A 14,438-nucleotide genomic window follows, 5' to 3' on the forward strand; every position below is an offset into this window, starting at 1 on the left:
AATTAAGAATAGATAAAAAAGGAAATGTTTATGGACTAATTAAATATGCCAAGGCTAAAGGTAGATGAGGCTCAAGTACTGTTAGGAGGAGATGAGATAAAAATTGTGATGTATAACCAGTCTACAGGAATATACCCAGCAATAAATGGTATTACTGTGGAAGTTTGGGATCTAGGAGGAAAAAACTGAAAGATCTGGAAGGTTTTGTTTAACAGTATTTTAAGAGGAGAAGTACCAACATCCTGGAAGAAAGCTATGACAGCTGTAATGCCTAAAGAGGGTAAAGATCCATCAGATCCAGCTTCATATAGGCCAATTTTAATACTAAACATAATTATCAAGTGTTCATGTCTATAATGTCTAAAATAATGTCAAATTTAATGCCAAAATTGATAGATATGGATCAATGTGGTTTTGTGGAGGGGAGGCAATCACTGGACAACATTAACAGAACACTGATGATCCAGAGGGAAGCAGAATGTAAGAAAATACCATTGTTCTTGGTGGGTCTTGGTGCAGAGAAAGCATTTGACACAGTAAGCTGTAATTTTATGAGCAAGGCAATGGAAGCATTTGCATTTCGTGAAAAAAAATATAAGGTCGATTAAGAGGATATATGAGAGAACTGAATCAAAAATTCAAGTGGGTGGGGTCCTCTCTGATAATTTTTGCTTGAGCAGAGGAAGCAGGCAGGGGTGTCCCCTTTCCCCTTTTGTTGCTTGCATTACATTTAGAACCACTACCAAATAAAATAAGGGACTCAAGGACATAATTGGTATGGTAGTCAAGAAAAACTGGCTCTATTTGTAGAAGATATAATTTTATGCCTGACAAAACCAGAAAGAGACATTACAGTGTTGTGGAACATTTTGAGACAGTTTCAAAATCTTTTTGGGATATAAAATTAATTAAGCTAAAACAAAGGCAATAACAGTAATGCACCCACATATGAATTGTTTCAGCAATATCCATATTTATGGGAATATGATAAAATGACTTATTTAGGAGTATGGATTAAAAATTATTCTGGTGTGGCAGCTAAAGGACTTTATCTGGAAAGGGAAGATGGCAAGAGTCAAGAGGGATACGCTGATTCTTCCAGTAAATAAATGTGGACTGGGATTACTCAATTTGAAGGGGTATTTCAAAGCTACACAGTTAAGGCTCCTCCTATACATAGCACAAGCAGAAAGCTGTAATTCAAAGTGGAAAGAGATGATGATGATGAAACAGGAGAAGCTCAAAGAAACAAGGAGAGACTGGGATTTTGGATGCAAGCCTTTAAGAATAACAACAATAATCATACAGAATATTATATCTATAAAGTAGGAGTAAGTATCCTAAGAACTAAGCGAACACGGGAATGGAAAATGGAAATTCTGCCAATAGGGATGACTGCAATTAGGGATATAGACAATAGGCAAGAGTGGGTCTGAAATTTATTGAAGAAAACTGGCAAAGGAACCAAGCTATTGGGAGCAAATTACTAGACAGGGACGGATGATAAAATGGGAAAATTCCAAGAATTTATTTGGACTGCAGGTTAGAGACTGCCTTCCCTATCAAGGATTGATATCAGAGTATAGGGAAAGGGAAATAAAGAGGGGGGGGTCCTAAATGAAAAAAACAGCACTGGTAGAGGTTTTAGTAGAATCTCCCAAACATGCAACAAAATCTAGAAGATTTAGGATTTTCTGCTTGGAAATGTTAACATAGATATTTTTATACCCAAAGTAGACTTCAGAGAATATTTCCTCAGGTAGACAGCAAATGTTGGAGCTATGAAGTGGAAGAAAGAGGTAATTGGAAACATTTTCTGGGAGTGTGGTGAGTTGGCAGACATTAAAGACTCCCTGTGGGATGCACTGTCGAAGATGCTGGGTGGGCAGGTTGGTGTCAAGAGGGAGATGATTTTTTCTGAACTATGACACAGAATCGGAGTTGCCTAGATATTTGTAAGGCCTTGCTGTGTCTAATAATGGTGGTTGCCAAAAAAGCAATTACTAAAAAATGGAAATCAAAATCTAAACCATCTATACCAGAAGCGGTGAATATAGTAACTGAGATAAAACAACTGGAATCGAGATCTTTAGAAAAGGGTAGGAGCAAACTACACAAGAAAAAATGGGAATTGTGGAAACAATACATACATTGGAGGAATGAGGTTTAAAAGAAGGCAGGACTTAAATGACATATGTAATGTTTGACTGAAATGATTGGGTACATTATAAGTGACGTATAAATATTTGCAACTAGGTGCGTGTCAGTATGGTTTGTGATGTAAAATGCTTGCAACTAGGATTCTGTCAGTGTGGTTTGTTTTTATTTCTATAAATGCATGATTGCCTATGTCATAAGGGTGATTTAATAAATATGTTTCTTGTTTAAAAAAGGCAGGAATTGAATAAGTTATGTAATGTTTTTGTGTTATATGATATGATATATAGCAATATATGTGAAGTATAATGTTTGTACACATGAACTTGTTAATACAGTGTGATTACCTTTATACAAATGCAAATTTGCCTATGTTACAAGTGATAATTCAATAAAGGTGTTTAAAAAACATGACATGGAAAGACAAGAAAGGAAAACTGTAAGGAGGGACATAATCATCTCTTTTTCCCTCACAAATGTAGTCCCCACCTCCCCTTTCAAATTTAGATTTTTCAAAAAAAAAAAAAAAAATCTCCTGAAATTACCCAACAAGACAATCTGGGAAAAAATTAATGATAAATATGCATGTTCCAACAAAAAGCAGATACAGCATACATCTTTCCACAAAATAAAATAGTAAAAATTAATGCTTTGGCATATATGGCATATGACCAACTACAACCATGTTTTTTTCTCTGCCCTTCTTTTATGCATGTAATACTAAAATACTCTTTATGCACTTCATATTGAAAAACTATTTATAGCTTACAGTTCCCCGATAATAAACAAATATTTTTCAGAAAAAGTATAAGACTGTACACAATATTTTTGCTGAGAAAGTCATGCTCAAAGACATTGTGCGAAGTCAGGTCTGCAGAAGGTAACTCTGATTATCTGTTTGGGTGGGAACCAGTTAATTATATTACTTTTAGAGATTTTAAACAAACTAGGTGGAAATTTCATACAAACTAGATGGACCAAGTAGTTTTAATCAACTGGATTATGCTTCCAGCGGGCAAGCACATTCTGCCAGCTACTGAAAGTCTACCACAGGTTCATTTTATTTTTCAACTTTCACATCAGTTTATGACTATTCATTTACTTGGTTCCCATGACATACTGCACCACAATTAGTGCCCCTTCTACATTTAAATTTTTTGTAAAGCTTTACAAAATCTAGCCACCCTATAGCATCTTATAATTTCACCTACTTATGCTACTTGTGTAGCAGTGACTTCCAAGCAAAAGATAAGGTTATACATTCCAGTTACACAAATTCCATTATGGGTGCAAAAACACCCACTAACAAATAAATGTTTTATGAGTATATATGTATATACATACACGTGTGTGTAATGTGTGTGTGTGTATACACACACACACACACACACACTTTTGTCTTTTTCAGATGAATCTAGCTTACTGCTATTAGCAAAAGCTGGTCTATGCTTAAGTGTTACGAAAGGAAAAAAATGAGCAAAAAATATTCACTGGTGTCACATGCAGAGCCAGCTTTTTATGAACTAATGCTGCTGCTCTAAAAAAGCAAATCTTTATTATAAATCACAGTATTTTATTTAATTCACATAAATTACATTCTAGCACCATCTTTAAATAATTTCCTTTCTAGTCTTTTCTGCTACTGCCAGACTGCTACATTTCATAGGCAATTGCAGAAATAATTTAGCAGTCTTTCAAAAAGTAGCAGGCTGTTCTTTACTCTTGCTGTTTATGACCTTGTGATCTGACATCCCAGTGATCCCTAAAATGTCAATCTCAAGGCACTATGCAAATATGTTCTTGAAGTAAATGTTTTAAATATATTCGGCATAGTTTCTGGCTAGCTTCCCAGTATGAGTTAGAAATCTTAGAAAAAAAAGAAAATTGGAAAAAAATCATGTACACTCTAGTAAATAACAAAATTTATTATTCATGAAAGGATGTGCAGAGGCACAAGCTGCTGCTGTAACAAACTATTCATTCTCATTACGGAACAAAGATTTAGGCATTCCAACGGCATCACTACACAGATTCAGAGCTCAGATCACTGCTCAGACAGGTTAACAGCTTATGACCACCCTTCCGAATTCACAAACAGAATGTCAAATTTTAATTTCCAAGAGGACTGCTCAGAATGTGGTCTGTAACCAAGCAAATGTCTTATTAACATTTATTCATGGGCACTCAGACCAAATGTGCAACAAAATATGATTTTTTTTTTAATTTCCCACAAAAAAGCTACATTTACCTAGAGCTAATCAAATGTATTAGCACATATACCAGAGCAAATTTCTGGTTTTACTGTAAGTGTGTGTGTGTGTGTAAAATCTCTCTCTCTCTCTCTCTCTCTATATATATATATATATATATATATATATATATATATATATAAATATTCACACAAATATTTATATACACTTGCATTTATTAACAGTAACAAATTCAACTTCATGTATTTTATACCGAAAATGTGGATCAGTGTTTCAGTGTAATAATACAGCTAGTTAGCACTAAACTATTAGTATCATACCTTTTTCTTTCCTACCTTTTTAAATGTCTAAACGTTGCTTAAAATTTGCTAGCGATGCAGATTTTTTATTTCTAGAGGAAAATAATTTTGTGCTCTGCCTGCACTGTCTAAAAAAAAAACAATTTTACAGCCAACTACTAAAATGAGATCACAAATTAGCCAAAAAGGAAGGGTCCAAGAACAGATACCTGTAGGGCTCCAATACTTAATCTATATACAACATGCAATTCTGAACCCTAACCCTGCATCTCTCATTACCTAGTCAGCCTTGTATCCTTTTGAGTATATACCAGCTGAAGTTCTTCTCATCCATGGCCTGAAGGATTTTATTATGCAGCAGAGTCAGAAATTTTAGAAAGATCCAAGACTGCATGTAAAAGCAGTCTTTCTTCTTAATATAAGAACATTCTCATAAAATTCCAAATGGTTTCTTAAACAGGGTCTACTAGAGGCAAAACCATATTGGTAGTATCCAAAATGTGTTTACATGGAACACTAAATACAGAAAGAATTATTCTCTCAAACTCCATATCCAGTAAATTACTTGGGGTTATATAGCCTTGTAGACATTTGAGACTGGCTTTACCACCTTTAGGAAAAGGGATTACTTAGCACTCATTCCATCTTAATGAGACCCCCCCCCCCAGATGTTTCTTCGAAGAAGTTATGCATGCAATCTACCCAATACTGCTTAGCATACAAACTGACTTTTGCAAAAAATTCACTCCAGAGGCAGCAGAGAACAGCAACTTATTACATCCCATCCAGTAAGCATATTCTATTATGGACTGGATAAACTGTTGATGCTATATAACTAACAACTTACACCATCCTCATAAGAACTGATATATATATATATATATATATATATGTGTGTGTGTGTGTGTGTGTGTGTGTGAAGCATATTCCAATACATTTATAATACTACCACATTCAGTAAAGGATTTCCAATAAATGCAAAATGCATCACTCTTTCTACAAAATAATTTACATGCATCATCCTCAAGCAGTTTATCTACTTCTCTGAAATATTCATTATTTATTTTATTTACTTATTTTACATTTGTTTACAGAGGCACGGGGAGAAAAGCTCCTTATTATATAATAAAGAGTCACACATTTTGTAATATAACAGAATGCGCACTGGGAGAAAGTTAAAAATACAACATAGTTTAACAGTCACACATTTCCTACTATAGCAGTTTCTCATTAACACACAGCAATAATTTCCAGTAGAACATACATGAAGAAGCAAGATATTCAGCAGAACATACAGGAAGAGTTTAGTAGAACAAGATTAGCAGTATTCTGGGCAGGGGCTTAGATCTAGGGTATACTGTACATATAGGGTGGTGGTGAGCTTTTATTTGTTAGGGGATCCCAGCAACAGAGAACAGTTATGGCTTAACCTGGGGGTGACATGGGCAGAGCCAGTTTGTTGTGTAGTGGGTTTTGAGAAGTTTTTTTAAATTGGGAGGTAGAGGCTGTGGAGGTTATGTGGGTTGGGAGTGTATTCCAGATTCTGGCAATAGAGCAGGCAAAAAGGGATTTGCCTGCCTCATTTCTGTGTTTAATGACATTTATGTGGTTCTGATAAGTGGATCTTAAGGTTCTGGATGTGGTGTAGGGGTGAATAAGTTGATGAAGGGCAGGATTATTTTCTGGGTGGTGGTAGAGCTTGTGGGCAATTGTGAGTTGATTGAGGAGGAGGAGTTGAGGGAACTCAAGCCAGTTCAGCTGCTTGAGGGCCAAACAGTGATGAGACCTATAGTTGGCTTCGGTAGCAAACTTTGCAATCTTGTTGTAGCAAGATTCCATCTTGGTTAGTTAGGATAGGGGAGGCATACATGAGGATGGATAGTAGATGGGTTCTTGCAATCATGGCTTTTGTATTTTTAGACACAAACTGTTTGTTCCTATAAAGGAGGCCAATTTTTTTGTTGACCACCTTGATTGTTTGGGCAATATGTGTGTCGTACTTCAGGTTATTATCGATTTCAACTCCTAATAGCTTTGTTTGAGTTGTTGGGGGTGATTAGTGTATTATCTTTGGATTTTGTGTCAAAGTTACTGTATACAGGAGGAGACCTTCCAGGACTAAAGATAATAAGTTTGGTTTTCTTTGGATTAAGTATAAGTATGATGTTGGTGAACCATTCTTCTGCTAGAGAAAAGTTATTTTGGGTGATGGTTTTTAGTTCCATCGAGGTGGATGCAGTGCATATAATAGTGGTGTCATCTGTGTATTGTACTATAGAGGCCGAAGGTGAGGATGTGGCTATCTGGCTAGTGAATAGTGAAAATAGCAAGGGGCCAAGGATGGACCCTTGAGTGACACCTATGGCTACTGGTAGTAGGGGGGACAACTGTTTTTTCCATAGGACTGCCGGTTTGATAAATAGAGAACCAGGATATGGTAGAGGAGCTAATGTTCAGGGGAGGTAGGGTTTTTAGGAGCATACTGTGGTTAACCATATCGAAGGCTTTGGATAAATCAAGGAATATGGAGGATACGAATAGACCTTTGTTTCTTTCTAGATTCACAATGTTGCAAAATGAGATGTAGTATCATATGACGGATCCCAAAACATGGAATTCTGAAACTAGAATTCCAAATGGTTTGAAATAATGTCTCAAAGTCTATTTTCTAATGGAGGTGACCCACCATAGCTGCGTTAATTGCAGGTCCTACCCTGTGCACTCATAACCTCATTTTACTTACCTTTGAGTGACCCTAACTTGAGGGGGGGGGTGACTTCAATTTTATTTAAGTGCTGATCTCCTAAGCACTATTTACAAAGCACAAAGTGAAGCGATGAAATACAACACACAGAAATATAAAGCACTGCAAGACAAAATCGCTCAAGGTTAGTGTACCTGCAGCAACATGGAAGTACTGCAAGCCAACACATATCAAATAGATTTATGTAGAATAAAGCAATGTACAGAATGGAAAAAAATATATACTAGGACAAAAATATAAAATGCATACAAATGCAAGTTGTGTGCAAGACTCCAAAGGATTCAAGCTCTAAAACAGTGCTTAGAAGTAGCAGCTTAGTGAGCCGGAGCCACGTACAGTATCAAACATACCATGTGAAACAGTCTAGTGGTCACACACACACCAAGACAACATTTCCTGCAGTACACGGTCTATTGCCAACACAGACCAATGTACCCCAAACAAAATTTCAAATTCTGTTGTATCTAACCTACGCAACACAAATCAAAAACCTTCCAAAATCCTCTTAAATGCCCTCCCAAACACTGTGACAGAAAACATCCACAGTGACACACTCCAAAAAAACAAAACACTTGCAGACATAGAAAACCATAGACAAATCAAAGCAATAAAGGACCTGGAGCATAGCGAAGAAATGGAGAAATGGCAATTAAAAGAAAAAAATACTAACAATACCAAATTCTTCCACGAAACATCTTTAATACACCAGAAATATAGAACTGTGGAATTCTGCACTAAGGTGACTGATCACCACAATATTAAATAAGTTCTACTGAAGAAACACTTGGAGCAAAGAAAAAATGTTGCAACATTGCAGATGCAATACAGATGACTCTATAAATAGGATACACAGCTCTAACAACTGGTAAATAAAGCGCATGATGAATACATATAAAAAATGTTGAAACAAATCCAAAATTTCAGTATTCAAGATACAAATGCAAAAAAAACAAGCTAAAAGGCTGACAATGTTTGCCTTAGACAATCAGCTGCCACCATGAGCCAACTATAATCTTCAGAGGTAGTAGACATTTCAAAATACTTTTTTTTTTTAATTCAAAGTTCCAAGAGAAAGTATAACTTCCCATTTTAAGCTGCAGTGGCAAGAAAGATGAAGCTTTTTTAAGCATCTTTACTAAATTCACATACATTTGGTAAGGACATGGGTACATACACATTAACAGAAACGACAACAAACCATTACAAGCATTGTTCATTTTCAAGCATTATACATAGGTTTACTTTCTTTAACAATTACTATTCACTCTAATTTGTCCATAGCTGTAAGTGGGTACATGAGTGTGTGATATTGAAGAGCAACAGTGGCAAGGTCTATATACCTGGTGGTGAGAACCTTTGCTCTAGCTGACTGTAATCGATAAAGTGACGTCCCAACCCCATGTGCAAAAATGGAAAAAAATGGTTGATGATGGATGGATTCACTCAAATTATACAAGAAATGTTAAAGTCCTGCCTTCCCTGAAATTTCATTCCTCCTCCCAAACATTATTCCACTTATTCTCACAAATTCCACTTATTTCTATGTAGTTTGCTCCTTCTCTTTTCCAAAGATCTCACCTTTAATTATATTATATTTTTTCTAACACTCAGTACTTTAGTTACAATTTATTCAGATTTTCATTTCCATTTCTTATTTACTAGAGAAACATTTTTCCCAAGTCTGCTTGGGATATAAAAATATCTATGCAAACACTTCCATGTAAAAATCCTAAACCTTCTAGACTTTGCTGTATACTTGAGAGCCTTACAAGTGTCCTCCCACTGCTCCAGTGTACATTATATGCCTTCCCAGTCTTTTCTAACCTCTTGTGAATTATTCTTATAGTTAAATATGCATTACTGCATATGCCCTACTAATTATCACGTTTTTAACTGCAGCTTCTTCCCTACAGTCCATTAAAAACTTTCTCTTAACAGATTTAGGCAAATGGATTGGGGAGTTTATCAGTCTCTGGCATGGAAGATAACCTGGAGTCAAACTTCTGCTTGGCCTCATCTCATTTTATTTCCTTTCCCTCCATAGACATTTGTTCCCAAAACCATGACTCCATTGTCCATCCTCTCCAATAAATTCCTGTCTCCTTTTGGTTATTTGCTATGCCCTAACACCTACAAGTCATCCATATTGGTGAAATCACCTTTTCACCACTACTGTGCTGGCTTATAATACTTTCTGCTACTTTGTAAACCAATATATTGTATGCTGGTTGTTATTCTCCTTAATGGCTTACATCAAAACTCCTAGTGTCTCATTTTGTGAGCTCCTTACCCCTTTTAACATATTTTCTTTCCAATTTAATTTGTAAGCTTTTGCTTATGCTACATATGTGAGCCTTAATTGTGTAACCCTAAAGTATCCCTTCAAATTGTATTTTATATTCTATATTATAGTGTATAAACAGCCAACTATAGGGATTAATGCCTATCCCTTATGCCTTCAATGTCATGATGCTGGTGAAGCCACAAAGCACCCTTATGTTTGTCTGAATGATGGCCACTCTGGATGGCTGTCACTCCTCTACTGGGAATACTCAGCACAGGAGAATGAAGAGACTACAGTCTAATAGCTACAGGCGTAACAATTAGCAGTTAAGTGCAAAACAATTATAATCACTTGTTTTGAGTGGTATTTAATCTCCAACATCCAAAAAACAAATCTACTGTTGAACACATCATCAAATGTACAGCAATTAAAGCAAAGAATGGTAACTTACATTGCCATAGTCAATGTAAAAAACATGGACCTTAGCTGGCGATTCTACTCTCTCCACACGGGCTCTGTACCTGTTAGCATGAAAAGAAAGAAACAGCAGTTCATTAATAGAATATTGAACTGTTCGACATGTCCTCATTTATTTACTCATTCATTCATTTTTCTGGTTAGGTAAATTCATTTGTAGCCAATGGGTCTTTTCTTTCTAGCCAATGGTTCTTTCAACAGAGACCCAAGTGAGCCATGTGCCCAAGAGAAATCCAATCACCATCAAGATGCATACTATAAATAAGCTGGTAAACATTAAGTTACAACAACACTTTATACTGGATATAAAAGATGCAAGATTCAGCATTTGGAGGGAAAACTAGCATTCTGTTTCAACTTTTAAGGGTACTTGCCCCTTTCACTCAGTTACACAATACTTTCATGATGATGCTTAGAAAATGTACCACACAATATGATGTGGCAGGGGAACTGCATAAATAACTTTTCAACAGCACTCTGTATCAAATGCCTTTGCCAATGGTATATAGAGAGAAAGCTATGACTACTGCCCAGGCAATCAGACTTCAGTTAGTGGTTAGGGTGCTTAACAGCAGAAGTACTGAGGGATGAGTATGTGGAGGGAGTGTGTGGCTGTCATGGTTCACAGCAGACACAGCTGTGGCTCCAGGCAAAACAGTAAGCCAGGGCAGGAAGGACAGTGACCATAATGATTGCTGTTACATACGAAAAAGCACACATTCATGGATTTGAAAGGCACAGGTATTCATGCCACAACCAGGAAACAGACTTGCTATTATAACAAATGCTGTCAGTTGCCAGGATGCCACTGAAGCAACAAGCAAACCTCATGGTTACATGTATGACAGCTTCCAAATGGTGGCTCTTGACCTCATACAATAATGGGTACATCCACTGTAAGGGAGAAAAAAAATGGGCAGAGTCTGATCAAGGGAACTGTTTTATGGTCAGTAGGCACGGGGCAAAAAAAGACCTATGGAAAAAAAGCATTTCTGTTTCACAACTCCTAATCATCCTCTCACAAGTGTGTAGTATAGTAAACTGCATTCCTCAAAACAGAAAACTGCAGAACCGGAAGGGTGAATGCTTGTGGATGGGTGGGTAAAGTGTAAAACTCAGAGTGGTATCTCAGAGAATTCACCCCCCCCCCAACTCCAAGTTGCAGTAATTTTGGAGTTAGTGCACACAAGTAGCAGGATGTTCAAGATGCAACCTCACCATGTTAAGGGGTAAACCCCCTCCTCAAAAACATTTTAAAGGCATTAACAGTGACCTCCTCATTCCAAATCACAGTTAAATTTTCCAACTGTCAGGACATGTAGTACCTGGTTTTACATTTCCAAAAGGGAGCCCCCGCCCCAAACACTACAACACATAAGCCCTTCATGATCACACAAAAACACATGAGAGAGTTGTAAGACACAACTAGAAATGCTCTAATCACTGTGTAGCTGCCTTAACATGTTCCTTCTGATCAATGAGTACATCAATATAAGTTATTTGCATGGCTACTTTCCAGGACTGGAATAGGGCCCTCTCTTTATACACCTCTTACTTGTGTATACAAATTTCTCCTCTGCAATCAGAGTTTATTTAGTTAAGTCTCTGACACATCTCAACAAGGCTAAAGACACTGACAGAATATAAACCACTGCATGGAGTACCATCTTTACCTATGTATTAGATATGATGCAGAAACAAATGACTTATTAACCCATTCTGAATACCAATTTCCCTATCTGCAAGGCAATCCTTCATGAATAGTTAACCAAAAGCATTCTGCCTTTTTCTACAAATGCCTTGCATCTGATCCTATCCACTGTTCAGCTTTATTTCGTCTTTCACTTCAAAAGGCTGTTGAAATATCCACCACTCTCCATTAACAAATTCATTAAGTTCACCTTATATCCCCTTTTTTCTTTAACATATCAAAGATGTTATTGCATCAAACATGGAAATTGACCTCAGGTGCATAAAAATCAAAGTAACCACAACCCCTTCTTTTAACTTAACATTCCTAATGTGCTCTCCATCTCATTTTCTCCAACCTATATACATCAACCTCCTTCAATCTACTTTCTTAACCCTACCCCTTTTGTTGTCTATTTTTGGGTGCCTCTAACCAGTCTAAGTTGCAATGAGAACAGGGTCTTCAAACTGCATATCGTTTCCTTGAAAGGTCTGCATCAAGTCCCTGATTTAGTAAAATAAACAGCTATAGCCGTTAATGCTTCATCCTGAGCTAACTACTCAACCTCTTTAAATTATGCCTTTCCAGAGGTTACACTCTCAAAGCTTGAAAAACATCCACTGTGTTTTTGTTACTCAAAGGTGGTCAGACTTATGACCCTGGAAACTACAGACACATTACTCTTACTACCCTTTATATGTAAAGCCATGGAATGTACATTTTCTCACCTCATTTACTTTAGACATTAAAAATCTCATTGCCTTAAACTCATGCCAATGTAGCTTTATCCAAGGTATGGTATGCCTCCTTAATCTTGTTAAAAGGTCAAAGGCCATGGCTTTGTGGTACACACACTATCTTGACCTGGCCAAGGCATTTGGCACCACTCCTCATGTGTCCCCAACTCTAAAATAAACTACCATTGCATGTCAAACAAGACAGCCAAAATGAATCTCAATAAGAGGGTAGGAATTCAAAAATGGTTCCCACGTATGTCATGTGTATCCCTTACCATGGCTGGAAGGATCTCTTGATTTTCTTTAATTACTAACAGGACTTTCCATTTTGGCTGGTAACACCTACCACCAGTACCCAGAAGCACAACTTCCCTCCATTTCAGTTCTTAAGATATATTAATCAGCACTTTCCAGTTAATCTCAATCACCACACTTCATCTCATTTTCAGAATTTTCAGATGCAATATCAGCCTTCTCACCCTGCCTTACACAAACTGTACTTGCACAGTCTCCTGTAAGGCATACTGAAGCCAAACAGGGCCACCACTAAGCATAACTAATCAAAGGGGTGAACCCTAAAAGTTAAGTCCTATTTGTCCTCTATAAGCAAGTTACAGTATTTATTACATTTTCCCATAACATCCTCATATTGCACACACTTTTTTCTGTTGCAATACTACAGCTCTAGATACACCTGCCAAACACTACAGTGTCATATCAGAACTCCTGCAACCCTGGTGCCATGAATACTTTTATTGAAAACTGACTTTTGCTGATCAAAATATGAACACAACTCAAATTCTTTTTCCAGTATGTGTTCTTAACTTCTTATAATTCGGACATAACGGTGCATGTATCCCTGTGTGCTTTGGAAGTTAGCTATCAATCCTCAAAAAAAAATGTATATTTGTTTCCCTACGTCATTACGACATCAGAGGGAAGTGTGTTCATCAACAAATTACACCTTATCCTATCTGCCCTACTCTTTAGACCAATCATCATTTGAAATTATTTAAATTCTGCTTCCTGTGTATCTTTCCTTTTCCTGCAGGTTCTTCTGTGCGGTTTGCAGCAGTTATCACTTTAATGCTGACAACCTTGCTGTAAGCTGCAGTTCTTGCTCACTCATCCACCTCCTTACTGTTGGCTTAGTTTTGCCAAAATACACCTTCTTCTAAGTTCCTACAACTTAGTCCTGAAAATTATACACTAAACATTTTTTAAAACATTGCTGACCACAAATTAAAATGTGAATGTATTTATTTTGCTATTGTTCAAATGTGAGATCTGTAGTTTACTGTCAGTTCCTCCCAACCATTAAACTAAGGTTTGAAATAGATGCCATGGCTGCCATATAAAAGTGCAATTTAAATACCAGATTACCATTAGCTAAACCCTCCAGTGACTGGCTAATTAAAAAAAATCAGCATCTGCTGGAATCCTTTGACACTGTACACATGCAAACTTGCTTTCATACCTGTCCAGGACTGCAGATTCTTTATCTAGGGAACTGATGCAGGACTCTGCACAGAAGACTTTTAAACAGCTGCTCTGCGCAGGACTTTGATATGTACAACGTACAACTGCAAAGCATCCTGGGTAATTTAAAACACTAATTCTTTATAGGAACACCTGTCACTATGGTTCTACTTCACTAACATATCATCACATGTTAATTTTCAATATATGGTGTCAAACTAGTGGGACATAGCCAACAACTTGCATTACTAGGAAACACGACTCCCCTGTTGCTCCACTAAGCATGGAAAAAGTAGTATGTTATGCAGTATTCTAGGTAGTGGGGCACTGTGGGTTCAGTC

General features: G+C 36.8%; 1 protein-coding gene across 1 annotated transcript in view; it reads right to left on the minus strand.

The window, feature by feature from the left end:
* SND1 (staphylococcal nuclease and tudor domain containing 1) overlaps window positions 1–14,438 on the minus strand; it is a gene marked incomplete in the record, with an annotated part of 3,811,866 nt that overhangs the window by 305,166 nt on the left and 3,492,262 nt on the right. Inside the window, 1 exon segment of the mRNA XM_044088623.1 lies at window positions 10,166–10,235. Coding sequence (XP_043944558.1) covers window positions 10,166–10,235 — 70 coding nt within the window.

Source organism: Protopterus annectens, chromosome 11.part0 (genome assembly GCF_019279795.1).
Source record: "Protopterus annectens isolate FY-2018-M chromosome 11.part0, PAN1.0, whole genome shotgun sequence".
NCBI lineage: Eukaryota > Metazoa > Chordata > Ceratodontiformes > Protopteridae > Protopterus > Protopterus annectens.